This window comes from Ochotona curzoniae, unplaced genomic scaffold (assembly GCF_017591425.1).
Source record: "Ochotona curzoniae isolate NIBS_2020 unplaced genomic scaffold, NIBS_Ocur_1.0 scaffold_3208, whole genome shotgun sequence".
Classification (NCBI taxonomy): domain Eukaryota; kingdom Metazoa; phylum Chordata; class Mammalia; order Lagomorpha; family Ochotonidae; genus Ochotona; species Ochotona curzoniae.
In genome coordinates, this window is record NW_024467106.1 from 15,813,999 (window position 1) to 15,831,948 (window position 17,950).

Consider the following 17,950-nt stretch of genomic DNA (forward strand, 5'->3'; position numbering starts at 1 on the left):
GACTCTCAGGCTAGTTATTTCATCTTGACACTCGAATACCTGCTCCTTGAAATGAACTGATGGGAGCTGAACTCCATCCTCCTCCTGCTGCCATGGGAGTAATTATGTCTTCAATACAAAAGCAAGGAGGAAATAGTTATATCCAGATTGCCTCCCAAGAGAGGGCTGTTGGAGAGTGGAAGTGGACAGTTCAAAGAGGCCAAGGGGAAATAGACCTAAAATGCCCATGCTTTCTCAGGACAAGCCATTTGGAAATCACAAGCAAGACTACAGATAATTTTAATAACAATTACAATCACTGAGAATTTCCTTGAGCACATTGCACACACATTATGATCTTCACAGCTGCCACCCTTTGACAACTGAAGATGGCGATTTCGGTAGAAGGGAAATGAATTTCCCAAGACACTAGGCAGAGGAGCCACAAAAGAACCCAGTCTGCAGAACATGGCTTTACAATATCTGTGCATCACTGAACCAGAGATGCTGCCCAAGGCCAATGCCCCCAAAAGCCTTGAGCTCTTTTAATTCTGTCAGGTCTCCTCTGTTTTTATAAAGTCTTCCCCTGGGGAAAGGTGCCATGAACTGTAATGATAATCCTTGTCTCGGGATCAACCCTTTTCAATTTATGCAGAATTTCCATGCAAAATATCCTGTGAAAATCAAACAACAGCAAAAGGGGAAATGGAGCAGAATTAATATTCCCACTTTATAGGTGAGACTGTGGACACCCAAGTTAACAGCCAGCAAGGGAAAAAACCAGATTCCTGGCTTACGACTCCAAACCATCTCAGTAGATACTATGTCCTAATTAAGAAGTATAGACAACAGAGCAGCTATGGTCCAATGCCCTACCCTCTGACTACACCCTCTGCCACCATTTTTCTTTGCAGCTCTAGATGGTCCATCTGGCCTGGTGACAGCCAACGTCACTGATTCGGAAGCCTTGGCCATATGGCAGCCAGCCATTGCCACTGTAGACAGTTACGTCATCTCCTACAGGGGAGAGAGAGGTAAGGTCGTACCCAAGACTCCACCCAGAGATTCTTGTTGCAAACTTCCTCCATTCCATGTCGTGTTTTGTACAGAACTAACAAGGGGCCTGGTTAGGGTGGAAAGGCCGATCATGTCCTTGGGACCTTCAACTGCAACCTCAAAGGAGACCAGTGGCCCACTGAACAACAGCAATAAGAAAACATTGTCTATCTGCAGCCTAAATGTGTTTTCCTAGCCCGATCTTCTTCCTCGCTAGTCGCTTTGCCTAGCAAAGGGTGTGAGACAATTTCTCTGGCAAGCAGCTCTCATCCTTTACAAAGAATAAGCATAGCGTTTCAAAGCTCAGACTACTTCAGACACCATTGGCATGCCTGTGTTAGTGGCCCCTGGAAGGGACCTGTTGTAGCAAAGCTGATTGAAAAATCCGAAATTCTCTTTCTTTGCTTTTGCAATGAACTGTGCCAATTCACCCAGTTGGCAAATTAAACAATTGGTTAGACAACCAGTAGAACATGACTATCGCAGAATAAAAGTCAAATAAAAATGAGAGGAGACGAGAGTCCTGTACAATGAATCCATCCATAATTTTATAATGAGCTATTCTAGAAAGTACTCCGTGCTTTCAATTTCCTAGTGTTCATCGGTTTTATGGCTCAATAATGTTGTATTTGCAGTGAAAATCAGAAGGCACCATAACCTGTGCCTGGGTCCTCTGTGCGCTTTCCCTCAGCCTGGTGAGTGTTCTCTATGAAGTCAGAGCAAAGGCGGGCACCTTTGAGTTATTTGTTTACTCTAACTTATTTCTCTGAGCGATTTTTCAGATGTCAAGTGTTTTAGGTAGGTCTCATCTAAAATAAGTTGATGGGAATCATGGAAATGGTGTGTTTAGGACTCGAGGGGCTCACAGAGGACATGTTTGCTTGGAATTTTCCTGGTATTCACACTAAAAGTTCTCCCAGGAAACCCATCAGGGCCTGATACGCCAGGTGATTGATGACCTATGATTAGCAAATAACAGACACACCTGGGAACTGTGGTTTCATTTCTACCACCAGACATGATCCAGTGAGCTGGACTGTGGTCCCTTGATTTAGCCACATTTGGTGAATTGTGAAAGGATGCGTGAAAGCTTCAGAAGAGATGGGAGTGCTAACACATGATTTGATCATTTGTCATGTACATGTAATGCATTATCACCCTGTGCACCATAAATGTGTACAATTAAAACCATTTTTAAAGGTTTGTTTATCTTACTTCAAAGAGGTAATAGAAAACCAGAGAGACAGAGATGGAGAATCTTCCATCCACTGATTCAAACCCCAAATGGCCCCAAGGGTCAAAACTGGACCAGCTGGACCCGGCACGATAGTGTAGTAGCGAAGGTCCTTGCCTTGAATGCACTGGGATCCCATATGGTTGCAGGTTCTAATCCCAGCAGCCCTGCTTCCCATCCAGCTCCCTGCCTGTGGCCTGGGAAAGCAGTCAAGGATGGCCCAAAGCACCCAAGTGGGAGACCTGAAGAAGCTCCTGGCTACTGGCTCCTGGCTTCAGATTGGCTCAGCAGCAGCCGTTGAGGCCGCTAGGGGAGTGAACCATCGGATGGAAGATCCTCTTCTCTGTCTCTCCTCCTCTCTGTATATCTGACTTTCCAATAAAAATTATATTTATAAACTGGACCAGTCCAAAGTCAGTAGCCAGGAGCCTCCTCCGGGTCTCTCACGCGGGTGCAGAGGCAATGGGCCATCCTCCTTCACCTTCCCACGCCACCAGTAGGAAGCCAGATAGGAAGTACAGCTGCCAAAACACTGACTTGCATCCAGGATGTCAGCACCGCAGACAGAGGATGGAGCTACTAAGCCTCAATGCTGGCCCCTATTAAAAACACTTTTAAGAGGACTTGTGAATAAATGAGATAGCAGATAGAGTAAGCAAATGAACAAATTAAATTTCAAGGGCACAAGGCTGGGGGTTGTTACCTGGCAACGCTCACCGTTCTTGTGTCACAGCCTCAGATTAGTCACCACAGGGAAAATAAATTTCTGACCCCAGGTCCCCTTCCTTCTGATATGATGCCTGGGAAAATCCAGGCTCCATATGATCCACCTGTTGTATATGAGGTGAGAGCCCGAGAGAGAGAGAGAGGGTCGTGAGTCATTCGGAGATCAAACCTGCTTTGCCGTGGGTCACTGGAGGTGTTTCCGTGAGGAGGTGTCTATGCTTTGCCAATATCACTGATGGCTCAGACAGGGAGAGGTAACGACCTCACTTTGCTCCATGTCCAGGGCCGGAAATTATACACACGGTATCCGGGAACACGGTGGAGTATGCGCTGACGGGCCTCAAACCTGCCACAGAGTACACACTGAGGGTCTTCGCCGAGAAAGGCCCCCGGAAGAGCTCCCCCATCACCACCAAGTTCACCACAGGTATGGAGACCCTGAAGCTCAAGGCCACCCTCTCCTAGATGCCCACTCATTCCTATCCCTTAAGCAGTAACCCCTGGCCAGCACTTCACTCTGAAGTCAGGGCCTTGCAATGTGATGACCTCAGCATTGATTAAACTCACCAGTGCCCACTCAATGAAGGCCTGAAGAAACACACATTTCCTTTTGAACTGAAATGACCTCCGTCTCCCCACGGATGGGAAAAAGCTAGCAGGAGGGAGACTCAGTAAGTAGAAAAACAGACCCCAACGGCCCTAAATCTGGCGAAAAATTTTTGAACAGACAGGCAAGTTTTCTTAGATGTCCGTTGAGTATTTATCCATTGAGACCTTTTCTGTAAACCCCAGTTGGCAGGAAAACGGTCTCATCCCTGGTGAGTCCTCTTACCCAGAAACAAGGGGTGGAACTGATGCTTGTAGCTGTGTTGTCTCCCAAAACCCACCCTGTAGCTTTCAACAGCATGCTATGCAACCTAGCCCTTAGGGTGTGGTGGCCTATAGAAAATCTGTTTGGCGGTCACATGGTTCAGCTTCCTCAACTGCAAAGAATGGACCTTGCCCAAGATCACACCATCAGTGGTAATCATTGCTCTAGAAACCCAGCTGAAATGCCTGTCCGTCACCTGCTGAACTGTGTGGTGTTCGTTGTCCCTTCTTTTCCAGACCTTGATTCTCCAAGAGACTTGGCTGCCACTGAGATTCAGTCAGAAACTGCCCTCCTCACCTGGCGACCTCCTCGGGCATCAGTCACTGGGTATCTCTTGGTCTATGAGTCTGTGGACGGAAAGGTGAAGGTAATCAAAACATATTCATGATCCTTAACATGGGAAACAATTTCCCGATGCTGTTTCTATAGCCCAGCAAACAGCAAATGAACAAACAAATTGTGGGGACCAGACACAGTGCCAGGCCTTCAGAAGAATGCCATGCAGCCTCTGTCATTCTAATCAGACCCTAGCTCTGCCACTAGCCAGTCAACTGAATACCACTCCTTTCACTGCCGGAGGATCTTACAGAAGTTGGAGCAAAACCTGCTTCTGCATTTCTGCCAAATGTAGAATCTCATCACATTATATATTGCAGTATAGTCCACACGTTCTCATAACATCAAGTATTAATACTACGTATATTATTAATATATTCTTTCTTCATAATTTATATGTATGTGTGGGTCTGTATGCTGTTACACTTCCCAAATGCCTATAACAGCCAGGGCTAGGTCCAGCTGAATCTAGGACTTGAAACCCAATGCTGATCTCTCATGTGGATGCCAAAGACTTGACTGCTTGAAGCATCATGAGCTGCCTTCCAGGGCTGCATCTCAAGCAGTGGCGTTCAACCTTTCCACCAAATGCACAGACCTCCTTTAAATTTAAATAACCGTGGCTCTGCATTCAAGTGGGAAAATTTTTCAAATTTAGCTTCTGAATTGTATTGAATTTTTGATTTCAGTTAGCTTGCTTTTTTATTTCCAAGGTAGTTTTCTGATCCTCTGCACATTCATTTTTGTCTAGCATCTTGCTTGGGTTTTGTGTGTTTTATGGCACAGCTAACAGGTGCTCCTCACCACTTTCGTTTTTCTCCATTTTACTGTTTTAGTCTGGTTTGGATTTAGGTCTCCCTCTTTCTAGTCATTCACCCAGCATCTACGGGTCCTAGTTTACCCTTCTGTGCTTGAACCAAGAGTGAAGGAACAAATTGGGAGTTCTAGCTGTACAGTCAGGGTTTGCCAATTGTGTGGCGAGTATCTGGTAGTTTTATCAGGGTATTCCAAACAACAGTATCATTAAGCCTGCATTCTGACTGTGCACAGCCCTTCAGGGTTCATGCTTCCAGGGTTCCGACTCAGCCTCCCCCACATCTGAGTCCAGTAGGTTTGAATCCAGAGGTGCTTCTGTTGCTCAGCCTCCCCCCACACTAAACCGCAGAATCCCATCTGGACTGAGAGGATAGGATCTGCAAATGTGTTCCTTACACAAACCTTTGAAAGAAATCAAGCTTTTGTCCAACTACACCCTACGCTAGCCATCAAAGGCATCTTTGCTTTTGTACATCTTGTATTCCTGAACATGCAGAAGCCCATAGCATCCTTCAACTAATGTCCAGTTGGCTCTGCTCAATATTGTTTTATTGTCCCCAGCTATCTCCAGTCTGTCCCTTCTGGAGTCTCTGGACCCCCTACTTTCCATCCACCAAGACTCTGTCGATATTGTTGTGCCTGTGGCCATATTTCTTTCTTATACCTTGCTCTTGGTGGATTTGTATCTTACATCCCTTTATATTCATCTTAGTGGGCATCCAGAAGCAAGTTAAATGAGTACACAGAACCCACACATCTCTAAGGTCTTCTTCCGGTCATGCCTCTAAAATTCTCCGTGCACCTGAATCATGAGCTTCCATTCGATCTGCCCTAACAGCCTAAGAAACAGCTGCACAGCAGCCTGCAGAGCTAAGTGGTAATTATATCCCTAAGTAATTCAATGAGCCCAACTTTGTATCTGACAGGTGATCCTTTCCCCTCTGGCCAGAGCTGGGGTGCTGCACCAAGGCTGCTGGGTCACTGAAATAAAATAGGCACTCACCCTCGTTGCTTTCCCACATGGTTAGCCCCACCTTTACGTGTCTCACTCAAAAATATCAAACCAGTGTAGGAGGAAAAGTCCTGACAAGCACCCTTTGTATTATCATCTTCTATTTATCTCTAAGAATGTTCATAAGTGGTATATAGTTGGCTACCTGCCTAGTTTTTTTCTTCCAATTTTTTTTAAATCTGTTTCATTGTTTTGGTTTGATTTGACTTGGGAAACCAGGAAGTAAGATTATCCTTTGCCACCAAAAAGTCATGGAGTAGGAACAATTCTTTTAGCCTCTCTGAAGCTCATTTCTCCCTTGGGCAGAATCAAAATAATGCATGTTCCCAGTTCTCAGGCAGCAGGAAATAACAGCAGTACTCATTCATTGCAGCCCAAGCCCAGCTGGCACTGCCTGCAAGATGCAGAAAACAAGGCTTAGTTCACTGAGAATGTATATCTAATTCCAATCCCAGACACCAGGATCATTAGCTTAAAGGACTTGGAAACTAGAGAGAGGATGTTTAAGACTCGGGTTCTCCAGCAGAGAGCTAATACTTACTATGCACAGTACTTTACGGTACTTACTGTGCACAGTGACTTAAGCCAGATACTTCCTCTGAAGAGTAATACAGACACCAGTCACAAACAAAAAGCATTTTTAGAATGGCCACATAACAAGGGACTCCTGGGAGAGTTCCAGGCTGTGCCAGCTCACCGATCGAGCATGCCACGTCTCCCGAGTTCTTCTAGTCATCTCAGACTAGCAAGTCTCTCACCTGACTGCCCAGCAGAATTGTCTGGAAAGTTTCTTACACATGATTCCACTTCTTTGTCTGAAGACTCAGTTTTGGAGGGGGCTCAGGTATCATATTTTCTTAACACTTCCCAGAAAGCTTCGCTAATGACTCATGTCTGTGCAACTCAATAGTTCTGGTCTCATTCACCCTCACTCCTTGTACAATTCTTCATACCACCAGATCAAGCCACTGAATTCATGTGCTTTGCTTACTCCAAGGCCTTTCAGATATCCCCATTCTTTGTGATGATAAACTTCATGGTCCATAGCTTAGCACCCTGTGTAATCTGCTTCCTGTCTTTCTTGTTTCTCTACCTAAAACCAAGGATGGTCGATGTACACCTCCTGGTGTTTTATTGACTTATTGGCCCCAGGATCTTTGCTCATGCTGCACTTACGTCATTCCTGACACCTCAACGGGGCACAGGGAGCATGGTGTATTTGTGTTGAATGAATATGTCAACATGCAAGTGGAGGAATGACTCCATCATCTATACCCTGAGAATGTCTATGGCCAAAAGCTACTCAGATCTTCCTTTTGTCTTTAGGAAGTCATTTTGGGTCCAGATACCACCTCCTACAGCCTGGCTGACCTGAGCCCATCCACTCACTACACAGCCAAGGTTCAGGCATTGAATGGGCCTCTGAGGAGCAACTTGATCCAGACCATCTTCACCACAAGTAAGAGGCCCAGGGGGCACCCACCTTGACATGGAACTCGTGAGACTGAGCCACACCTCCACTTCTTCTTTGACTTCTGCTTTAGTATTTTTTCAATTTGATTTTTATCAGTTTCTTCATATGATCTGAGAGTCTAAGGAATGTGAGTGTGCAAAGTTAAGGGCATCCAGTGGTAGGAAAGAAGGGTTGGCAATAAAGCCACCTGGATTCAGTCCCCATCTCTGCTGCTTGTTTTGTGTGCCTTAGTATGTCATTTCCATTCCACAAGCCTCAGTTTCAAAATTCATACCATGGGATTAACCACTGCCCCTTCCTTAGAGGGACCTTACTTGGGTTAATAAGGTTTCATAATTAGTTGTACCCTTGGTGCAATGTGTGACCCACATGACTGAGTGACCCTTTCACAGGTAGGACTCGGTATACCTTTTCTTATTCAATCAGTTGGCATTTACAAAGTCATCCAATTTCAGACTAGTTCAGTGTACCATGATTATCATGCCCAACCTCCTGGAGCAGGGAGCAAGACTCTGAAGACGAATTGACCTGCTCAAGGCTATCCTGAAAGGTGGTGTCAGAATTAGGCTAGACCAATCCAATGACAAGAGGCCTCCCCTGCACCTGCCCTTGCCCGACAGCTAGTCATCAGGCAAGTTGTTCTGCTCATAAGAGATAACATGCATTCACAAGGGAGGAGCTGTCACTTGGAGAGCCCTGAATTAGGAGCATCCGAATGCATCCCAGCACTGTCCTCTGCCCTCCAGACTTCACTTGACAGTCATTCTGCAAAAGCCTTCCAAAGATGATGCATCCTCTGTGCCAAATCTTAGGCCAGGTGCTTAAAGCACAATCTATAAGTATGCTCTAAAGGTACTTTAAAACTAGGGCCTTAAATAAGTAGGAAAACAGCTTCTAATTCAACCTCAACTGAAGGAAATGTCCCATTAGGCTTTGATGTTGGAGCAGAATGAAGGAATTGCTATGACCATTACTTCTCTGGCCACCCACAAAGCACATGGCCCCTTTCTATCAAATTTGTTTATTTCTGTATCACGTTATTGCATTGCTGAAGTACCCAGGCACTCCTGGGTTATTCCCCCATGACTCCAAGCCTTAGATCAATGAAGTGACCTCTTGAGTGTCATCCAGCAAGAAAGCAGCAACTCTTCTCTCAAAATGCTCTGAAGAGTAAAAAAATTCATGTTGTGGATATAAATGTATTTACCAGAAGAGATCAAAGAGCTAAAGCTTTTTATCAAGCTTTCAAAACAACCTGCACCCTAGTAGAGTGCCCTGATGTGTTATTGAGCCACTCACTTGGCTGATACCTGTATGTGCAACAGGTGTTACCTGGGTGTCCCAGGGAAGTCCAGGTCAGCCTGACACATGCCCCTCATAGTAGCTCTGCCCTTATGCCAACAGATGACTTTCATCACTATAGGGGCATGTGATGAATCTCTCATGTCCATAACTTGTAATCTTCCTAGCACTCCCACAAAGTAGATTGCATCTGTATCTTACACAGAAAAGGAACAGACTCAGAGAGGCCAAGTTGCTTCCCCATAGGAATCTAACCAGAAAACAGTTGAGCTGCCATCAATCCGCTTCTCTGAGCTTCACTTCCCTCCTTATCTTGCAGTTGGACTCCTGTATCCATTCCCCAAGGACTGCTCCCAGGCCATGCTGAATGGAGACACAACATCTGGCCTCTATACCATTTACCTGAATGGTGACAAGGCCCAGGCACTGGAAGTCTTCTGTGACATGACCTCGGATGGGGGTGGATGGATCGTGAGTATCACCTTGGACTCAAGCATTCTCACGGATGGGCATGAACATAGAGGGCCCAGCAGCAGAGGCAGGGGTGATAACCCTCTCCCAGTGAACCCTGGTAGCTAAGTACCTGAGCTTTTGCAAGATAGCACCTGTCACAGAGCAGTATGCAGAAATAGGAAAGAAACTGCGGATTTCCTTGTAATTCATCTCACCTGATCCTGCATCAAGCAACTCTGTGATGTATCAATGACGGAGACCATCAAAACTGTATTTATGCATGTTGGCAAAGGGCCGAGCACCTACCGCCTGTTGGACACTGTGCTAATAGTTTTCCACAAGGGATTTTCACCCCACTGCCACACAAATGGGACAGGATTTTTTTTAAATCAGTAAACTTTACTTTGGGGGGACAGTTTTTGGTTCCTTGTGGAGCTGATGAGAAAGCACAGAGTTCTCTTCTACCTCCTGTCCCCCAACTCATACAGAGTCTCCGCCAGTAACAGCCTTCTGCTCAAGAGTGGGGTGTTTGCCACAACAGATGAATCTAGAGTGACACATCTCTAAAGCTGAGTAGTGCTTTCACTTCATAGTTTTCAGGTAGATTATCATGGCTGAGAGAAAGAAGGTGACTTAGCAAAAGTCCCAGGGCGAATTAGTGACACAGCTGGGAACAGGTGCTCTCGCTGTCTGCCATTTCTTCCTCTCAGGAAGCTTCCTGCTGTTTCTTTCTTGTATGTACCCAGAGTCATTGATTATGTTCCTAGGTGTTCCTGAGACGTAAAAATGGCCGTGAGGACTTCTACCGGAACTGGAAGGCCTATGCTGCTGGGTTTGGAGACCGCAGAGAAGAATTCTGGCTTGGTAAGGTAGTCTTGAACTATCTGGAACACCCATTTCCACTCTCCTTGTCATTATTCCTAACCCACAGTGACCGCGAGGGAGAAATGAAATAGAAGGACAAAAGTTCCAGTGGTAGAGAGACTATCAGACTCTGAATGGAAAACATTATCTAAATGCTCTGAGTTATTAAAACAGAGCTCAGGGCAAATCCAACAGGCAGACCTTGAGGGTGGGTGTTTGGCATGGTGGTTAAGAGGCCCACGTTCCATATCAGAGTACCTCAGTTCAAGTCCCAGTTCTGCTTCTAATCCCAGCTTCCTCTGATGTGTGCCCTGGGAGACATCAGGTGATGGCTCAAGTAGCTGTGGCCCTGGCCCCCACATCAGAGGTCTGAATTGATTTCCTGTCTCCTTGGCCCAGCCCAACCATTGTGAGCACTTGAAGAATAAACGAACAGATGGAAGAGTCCTCTTGCTCACTCACTCTCACACTCTCTCTGGCCCTTTTGCCTCTCAAGTAGTTTTTTTAAAAAGGAATTAACATGGCTTCAAGCCAACCAGCGACCCATTTTGAGGACTTTCCTTCTTCACTATTCTCAATGACTGTTTTCTTGTGTGTCCATGGGGAATGAGATGATTCTCTTAAAGCTACAGCTGCAAAAAGCTCATCTTTCACATGAGGAAATGGAGCTTCAGAGAAGTTGAGTGGCTCACCTGTAGGAATTCAGCCACCAAGCACTTGAGCCGCCATTTCAAATCTCCCAGTGTAACCCTGCAGTGTCATCATTCGTCCACTTATGCATCCATACCACTCACATGTGTCAACAACCACCTACATAGAGCATCGTTGGATGCATCACTGTCTTGTATTGATGCCATTTCCTTTAGTATCCATTGCCGTATGTCTGTAAAGTACTTTGGAGTTTAAAAGGTGCTTTGGTCACCACGGCTCCATTGATCTCCTGATACCCTAGGGTATTGGAAGAACAAAAATATCAACCTACTTTTACCAGAGGCTCAAAATTATCACTAGATTTACTTGCTGTTGTACTAGTTTCAAGTCTAAAGCTGTGTGATAGGAACCTCTTTCATGTACACCCAGCTATTGCTCTTGAAAGGGTAGAATAAAACCAATAGCCTGAGACATTTAGGCTTCTCACCAAATCGTGCTTGACATCCACAGGGCTGGACAACCTCAGCAAAATCACAGCCCAAGGACATTATGAGCTCCGGGTGGACCTGCAAGACCATGGGGAGACAGCCTTTGCCGTCTATGACACATTCAGTGTGGGAGATGCTAAGACTCGCTACCGGCTGAAGGTGGAGGGTTACAGCGGGACAGCAGGTATGGTGTAGCTGTGCTCAGAACATCCCAAACCACAGAAACCTGACTGGCAGTGTCTACTGGGTCCTCTATTGCTTCCTTTGCTCATTTGATTGTTTATGTCATCAACAAAGACTTGAGTATCTACTAGCTGCTAATGCAGAAGAGCTTTAATTGAAAGGATTGGCACAGGTATATAAGAAAGAAACAGGGTCCTTAGGAGTTAACCATTCAGGATAAATTTTTAACTGCCTTCATTCAAAAACTAGGCCTTTTGTATCCACTTATGAGCATCAGCTCTTTACAGATGCAGGACCAGTCTTTTGAAGTCTTTAACATTCAGCTAATCTGGGACTTCTTGATTTATGTTAGGTATATGACCAATACGGAGTGGGCCTGGGATGTTACATTACTTGCAGGTCACCTGGTGCTTCTGGTGTTACACCTCTGTGAACTGTACTTTGAGTAGCAAGTAATCCACTTCATCATTCAACTACTTGAATCTCCTCTGAAACTTCCCTGCCATGTGGTCATCCAGCTCAGCCTGCAGACCCCATGGTCTGATGCACATTACCTCCTGAGTGACCCTTGTTCCTTGACTGGTTCACAATCCTAGATGAGGGTTTGAAGATTCCTTTGGCCTGAAACAGCATTTTTATGGTTTTCTGGTTCTATATTTGAAGAGAAAGAAATACAGAGATAATACTATTGGTTACAGGCCTACTGGGAAGCATCGTCTTTTGCAGGTAATTCATTTGCATCATCTTAGCATGTTCCTCATAAAAACCATTTCAGTAGCACGCTAGTGTTATGCAAACCAGGAAGCAGACTCAGAAAAGCTCCTTGACTTGCCCAAGGTGAACCGGCTCACAGGGGGCAGTGCAGGTGCCTGCAGAGATCTGTTGACAGCCGTGTTCTTGGCAACAAGGAGAAAACAATATTGAAAGTGGGGACCACCCCATGCAACCGATGCCAACTTTGGGTGGCTTTCTTTTATGTTTATAAAAGCAGAAGGGACAGATGCTGTGGCATGTTTCCAACCTCCCTGAGCCTTGAAAAAAAATAATAAAAGGAAAAATACCTGGATGAAGGCCATTGCCAAAAGCTAGGCTTCCATCTAAGCAGGCACAAAGTTCTATTGATATGGAAGTTCGGTTGTCATGAAGGAAATACCCAAGGGCAAATTGTGTCTTCTTTCTTGCATTATTCAAAAACTCTGATGTTTTATTACCTGATCATAAACACGTCTGTACCTGAGGTGACTTTAGGTGAGAAGGATATTGTTACACGGCAAGAAAATCTACCCAGCAGCAGGAATGTGGCCTCTGTCCACCTCTCTTTGTATTTCCAATAACGGAATGAGCTTTAATGTTTCCCATCAGTAAGATAACTCCTGTCTTTTCCTGTGTGTGCTGGTTACAGCCAGCCCTTCCACAAGACAACCTCCTGTATCCTCTCTGTCTACCAGACATTGCCTTGCTCATCAGTGAAGAAGGAGCCTGAATTCCTTTGGTAACTGTCTGTAGAATTCCTCAGCATCTTGAGTGTTTGGTGTACTTTGACTCCTGTAGGGAGTGAGGGGAGCTCAAAAGAAATGGGCATATTTAACTTAGTATATTAATGCAAACCAGATTCCCAAATGGTGTGCTATATAAGTGAGTTTGTTGTCTTTAAGAATAAGAACATGGGTCTGGTACATACTTCAAAGACATAACTGTTTGACAACATCTAATATTTGAAACGGTTCATTGTAAGTAGAGCTGGAAATACTTATACGTAGGAGGAAAGTGTTATTAAATGCAGAGCTCTCACCTTATTCTCTGAGAGCTTTCTATATAAGAGGAATGAAAGAAAATCACAAAATAACTAACATTAAATAACTATTTGCATTCCACTCTCCCCTGCTTAGAGTTCACTTTTATGTCCAGTGTCATGACAGCACTGCCATACTGAGGTAGATGGAATCTGTATGCCTGTTCCTTTTTATAGGTATGAGAACTTTGAGCCAACTATAGGCTTGACTTGTTCAAGGTCACAACCAGCAAGTAACAGCTGGGACTGGAAGCTGAGCCCACCTGCAACCACCTGTACACTTTTTTTTTCTATCACCCGTCCTGAAGGTGATACTCATTCCTTGTCCCATTCTGTATTCAATCCCAATTCTGGGTCCAGTGTGTAAAGACCTCACTGTTGTCACCTGTGACTCTGCCCTTCCTTCACAACCTTGAAGGAGACTTCCATTTGGGATTCCTCAGAACCATGCCTCCTCTCTCTCCTAGGTGACTCCATGGCATACCACAATGGCAGGTCCTTCTCCACTTACGACAAGGACACAGACTCGGCCATCACCAACTGTGCCCTGTCCTACAAAGGGGCTTTCTGGTATAAGAACTGTCACCGTGTCAACCTGATGGGCACATATGGAGACAATAACCACAGTCAGGTAAGAGGACTGTGAGGGTCCAGGGCTGGCAATGGTTGGGGAGCAGTTGGAGAAATGAGAGGGCAACCCAGCCCCTCCCTCCTGGCTGGCATAGGAGGCAGCATCTAGCACAAGGTGCTTAGCACACTGAAGAATGGGCAAAGGAGAATAGTGCCTGCTAAGCTTTGCATATCCCTGGAAGAATCTTTGGTCAGATACACCGCAAAATCAGAAAGCTTTTTTCCAGCAAAATCTCTGTCTAAACCCCAAAGCAGGCCACTTAGCTAAAGCAGTGATGTTGCATAACCTGGGGGTGTCCTGGCCCAGATCTGCCATCAGAACCCCAAGATTTCCTTAAAATGAAGTCCACATACCTTTTGAAGGCACTGAGACCTGTGGAACAATAACATTGCTGAAGTCCCAGAGTGAAACTGGAAGTCAAACAAGGTCTTACCTTCTGCCCAATCCTATTGTAAGCTACACACATTCCTTTCTGACTACCTTACCTACCTCACAGAGGCAGATTTTTAATTCCCTTTAGAAAGATAGGAGAGAAAAAGCAAATCCTATAACCCATTGTCTGCTGAGCTCTGCCTGCCCTAGCAAGGACCAGAAAAAGAAGCAGAGTCAAGTGGGAACAGCTACTTTGTCATGACTAAGACCCTGTTCTTGTCCTATCTCGGAGGCTCATCCCACCCCAGAGAGAAGGCTAGAGGCCCTCATGTGCCATACTGATCCCTGATCCTCAAGGATTCTTCCCCTGCACTCCTCAGGATCCCAAGGGGCTTTGTAAAAATGCAAAGAGGCAATTCGACCCGACATCCCCAGAGTTTCCCACCCTGCACTCAGCTGGGTGCAGCAGCTCTCTTCTTGATTGTATTTTCTGTTTCATTGTGGTTTGTGTGAGGTTTTTCCGCCAGGCTCCAGGGATGACTCCTTACTTGCAGCGGATGTTAGAAAGTGCTGCTCCCTGTTTCCTGTCATTCTGAGAGTTGTGTTGCCATGAGTCGACTGCTAGCAAGTGACACCTGTGACCTGCAATGCAGGCCTGGCTGATTCTTTTCAACACATGCTCATCTGCTCTGTCTTATATGTCTTTTCACCACATGAGAGAATCATCACAAGGCTTTCCATGCTCAGGTGACAGAGAAGACAAGAGGCATCTCTTAAAACCAGCCCAATGGTCTTTGCATCATCTTTAGTTGCCTCAGTAATATTTTCTCTGGAAGGTTAGTCTGTTTATTTTGCCCTGTCCCCCCTGACACCAATAGAACCTAAAGGCCTTCAAAAGCAAGTGCAAGAGCTACATGTCAGCAAGGAACTTTTCTCCCATCCTTTCATATAATTTCAGAGGGAAAGAATGATGCAGAAGGTCACGCAGGAGTCACAGGAGCTTGGTACCAGCCTGGGCTCTGCTCAGGATGCTGTGTGTCTTCTGTAGAGCATCTTTCCCTCTCTGCCTTCAATCTCCATCCCACTATAAGGCTGCTTTTTCTTACAGGGTGTTAACTGGTTCCATTGGAAAGGCCACGAATACTCCATCCAGTTTGCTGAGATGAAGCTAAGACCCAGCAACTTCAGAAATCTGGAAGGAAGGCGCAAACGGGCATGAATTCCAGGGACGACTGTGTGAGGAGTAGAGCCCAGAGAATGGAAAGAAGTTTACCAAAGCATCAGTACCACCAGTCCAACCAGCAAGTCACAGCTGGGCCTTTGGCAAGGGTCTGAGCTGCCAATAGAATGCCGATGCACTGGTCTGAGCCACTCCGCGATCCCTTCCTCGGCACCAAAGACCGCAGTCTCCAGTAGCTTTCTGTTTTGTTGTTGGATTCAGCAATCCCTCCAGTGGACAACACGATGGTTTTTCCTTCTCTCGGGTGGCTCTGGGAATGGGAAAGGGGTGGGTTGTACAGTGGTAGTTTGTTTTAGAACCAGTTGTATTTTCCACAAAGCTGTATAGTTAATTATCATTATTTTTATTAGCAAACATTACATGTGTGTCATTGGAAGCTGTCGTCCCTCCTGATGCCCTTCTTTTTTTACATTTCATACAACAGAAACCAGAAAAGCAATACTGTTTTGATTCCAAGGATATAATTGATATTGTTCATATAATAATGATACAGAATAAGGGTTTTTAAATCTTCCTCTCCAAACCACATCCGGACAGTACCTGATTGTATTTTTTTTAAAATAAAAGCACAAGTACTTTTGAATGTGGCTGTTATTTTGTTTTTCTCAATTCCACTGAAGTCAATGCATCTGAATAAAAGCAGTCATGCTAGAGAGGTGTGGCGAGGAGTGGGGAAGAAGCACAGGGGAGACCGTAGGCTGGAAGAGAATATAGCATTTGCCATGTAAAGGTTGGGGAACACCCATGATTTAACACGACCTCTTGCTCGGCATTCATGAGAATAATGATATGTTTTAAAAGGTGTTTTCAGGGGACGAGGTTTGACACAGCTGTTAAAATGCCCCCTGCGATACCCACATCCCACACGGGAGCCACATGCTTCTTATTCCAGCTTCCTGATAATGAACAGTCTTGGGGGGCAGTGTGTGATGGCTCAATGAGTTGAGTTCCTGAGGTGGGAGACCCAGATTGAATTCCTGGCTCCCGGCTTAAGCTTGGATCAACCCTCGCTGTGACAAGCATTTGGAAAGTGAGTTAATGAAAGAAAGATTCAGTCTCCTCTCTTTCTCCTTTCAAATGAACAAAAATAAATAAATAATGTTTGCAACAAAATAAAAGATGCTTTCAGATGTGTTTTCTGATGCAACCTCTTTGAAACACTAAGTACTACCATGCAACAGTTAAAATCCCAGAGGCAGACTGACTGGGTTAAAATCTTTTTTTCTTTTTAATTTTTTTAAGATTGATTTTTATTTTTATTGGAAAGGTAGATTTTACAGAGAGGACAAACAGATCTTCCATCTGCTGGTTCACTCCCCAAATGGTTACAAGAGCCAGGGCTGAGCCGATCCAAACCCAGGAGCACAGAGCCCCTTCCAGGTTTCCCACATGTGGGCAGGGTCCTAAGGCTTTGGGTCATCCTCTACTTCTTTCCCAGGCCACAAGAAGGGAGATAGCTGGATGGGTCATGGAGCAGCTGGAACACAAACTGGCGGCCATATGACAGCACTTGTGAGGGGAGGATTAGCCAGTTAAGCCATTGTGCCAGACCCTGGGTTCAAACCTTGAAGCCACCCTTTCCAACTCTGCAATCTCTCATGCCTTGATTTCCTTTTCGGATAGTCACACTTACTCTTTTCACTAAAGAATAAAATGTGCCATTCATACAAGGCCTTTAGCATGCCACTACACATAAATTAAGCCTAAACTAAGACTTGGCTCTTACTAACATCCTATCATACAGTATGGACTGGGATTCATAGAAATACATCAAGTTGGCTATGGCTGCTTGCCTGAATAATAGGAAAACAGAGATTTATTCCCAGGCTTCCTGGCTGCAATGTTCCTGCTGCTCCAGGCCCCTGATGAAGATCACTACTTCTCTTAGAAATGTTGGCATGGCCAGAGTGCAGTTTGCATCTTGAAGTCTGTAAAGGCGAGTTCACCAGGATCTCTTGTGTAGCTCTCTATAATCCTCAATTCTTAGAAATAATGTCTGTTAGAAATACGTGTTACCCTTTACACCAAATTTCCCCAACGGGGAGAGAGAGAGCCCAGGGTTCTGCAGACTCCACACACAAATGACAGGTGACTCATTGCCTCCCAGCAGATCAGCTGGTCCCCAGCAAATAGGGTGAGGCAGGACCCCCCAGGGCATGACATCTTGGAGAACAAACCCCCAATTTATTCTCTTAGCCTTTCCATAAATTGACTAATTTAACAGAAACATTTGTGCTGACAAACCTCACTCAAATGGAATGTTTGGGCTCCGAAGTGGAAATCGGAGGAATCTACAGCTCCAGCCAGATCCGTCACTGTGGAGTTTATCTTGCTTTAATAAATGTTGTCTTGTTATGTACACAATTCCCTGTTCCAGATCATGAGACCTGTTGCTTGCAGTTCAGCCATAGCAACACTGTCCTGGCTGCTTAAACCCAAACAAATGTCCCCCAACCCCCCGGAGGAACCA

The 17,950-nt window shown here is 45.3% G+C and overlaps 1 protein-coding gene across 6 annotated transcripts in view; it reads left to right on the forward strand.

Moving 5' to 3' along the window:
- TNC (tenascin C) overlaps window positions 1–16,060 on the forward strand; it is a 61,930-nt gene extending 45,870 nt beyond the window's left edge. For all 6 annotated transcript variants that reach the window (XM_040963117.1, XM_040963113.1, XM_040963115.1 and 3 more), the window contains 9 exons: window positions 894–1,013; window positions 3,279–3,422; window positions 4,103–4,233; window positions 7,357–7,489; window positions 9,126–9,277; window positions 10,027–10,123; window positions 11,285–11,446; window positions 13,705–13,868; window positions 15,349–16,060. In XM_040963117.1, coding sequence (XP_040819051.1) covers window positions 894–1,013; window positions 3,279–3,422; window positions 4,103–4,233; window positions 7,357–7,489; window positions 9,126–9,277; window positions 10,027–10,123; window positions 11,285–11,446; window positions 13,705–13,868; window positions 15,349–15,459 — 1,214 coding nt within the window. In that variant the 3' untranslated portion in view covers window positions 15,460–16,060. The remainder of the gene's footprint in view (window positions 1–893; window positions 1,014–3,278; window positions 3,423–4,102; window positions 4,234–7,356; window positions 7,490–9,125; window positions 9,278–10,026; window positions 10,124–11,284; window positions 11,447–13,704; window positions 13,869–15,348) is intronic.
- Window positions 16,061–17,950: the final 1,890 nt, after the last annotated feature.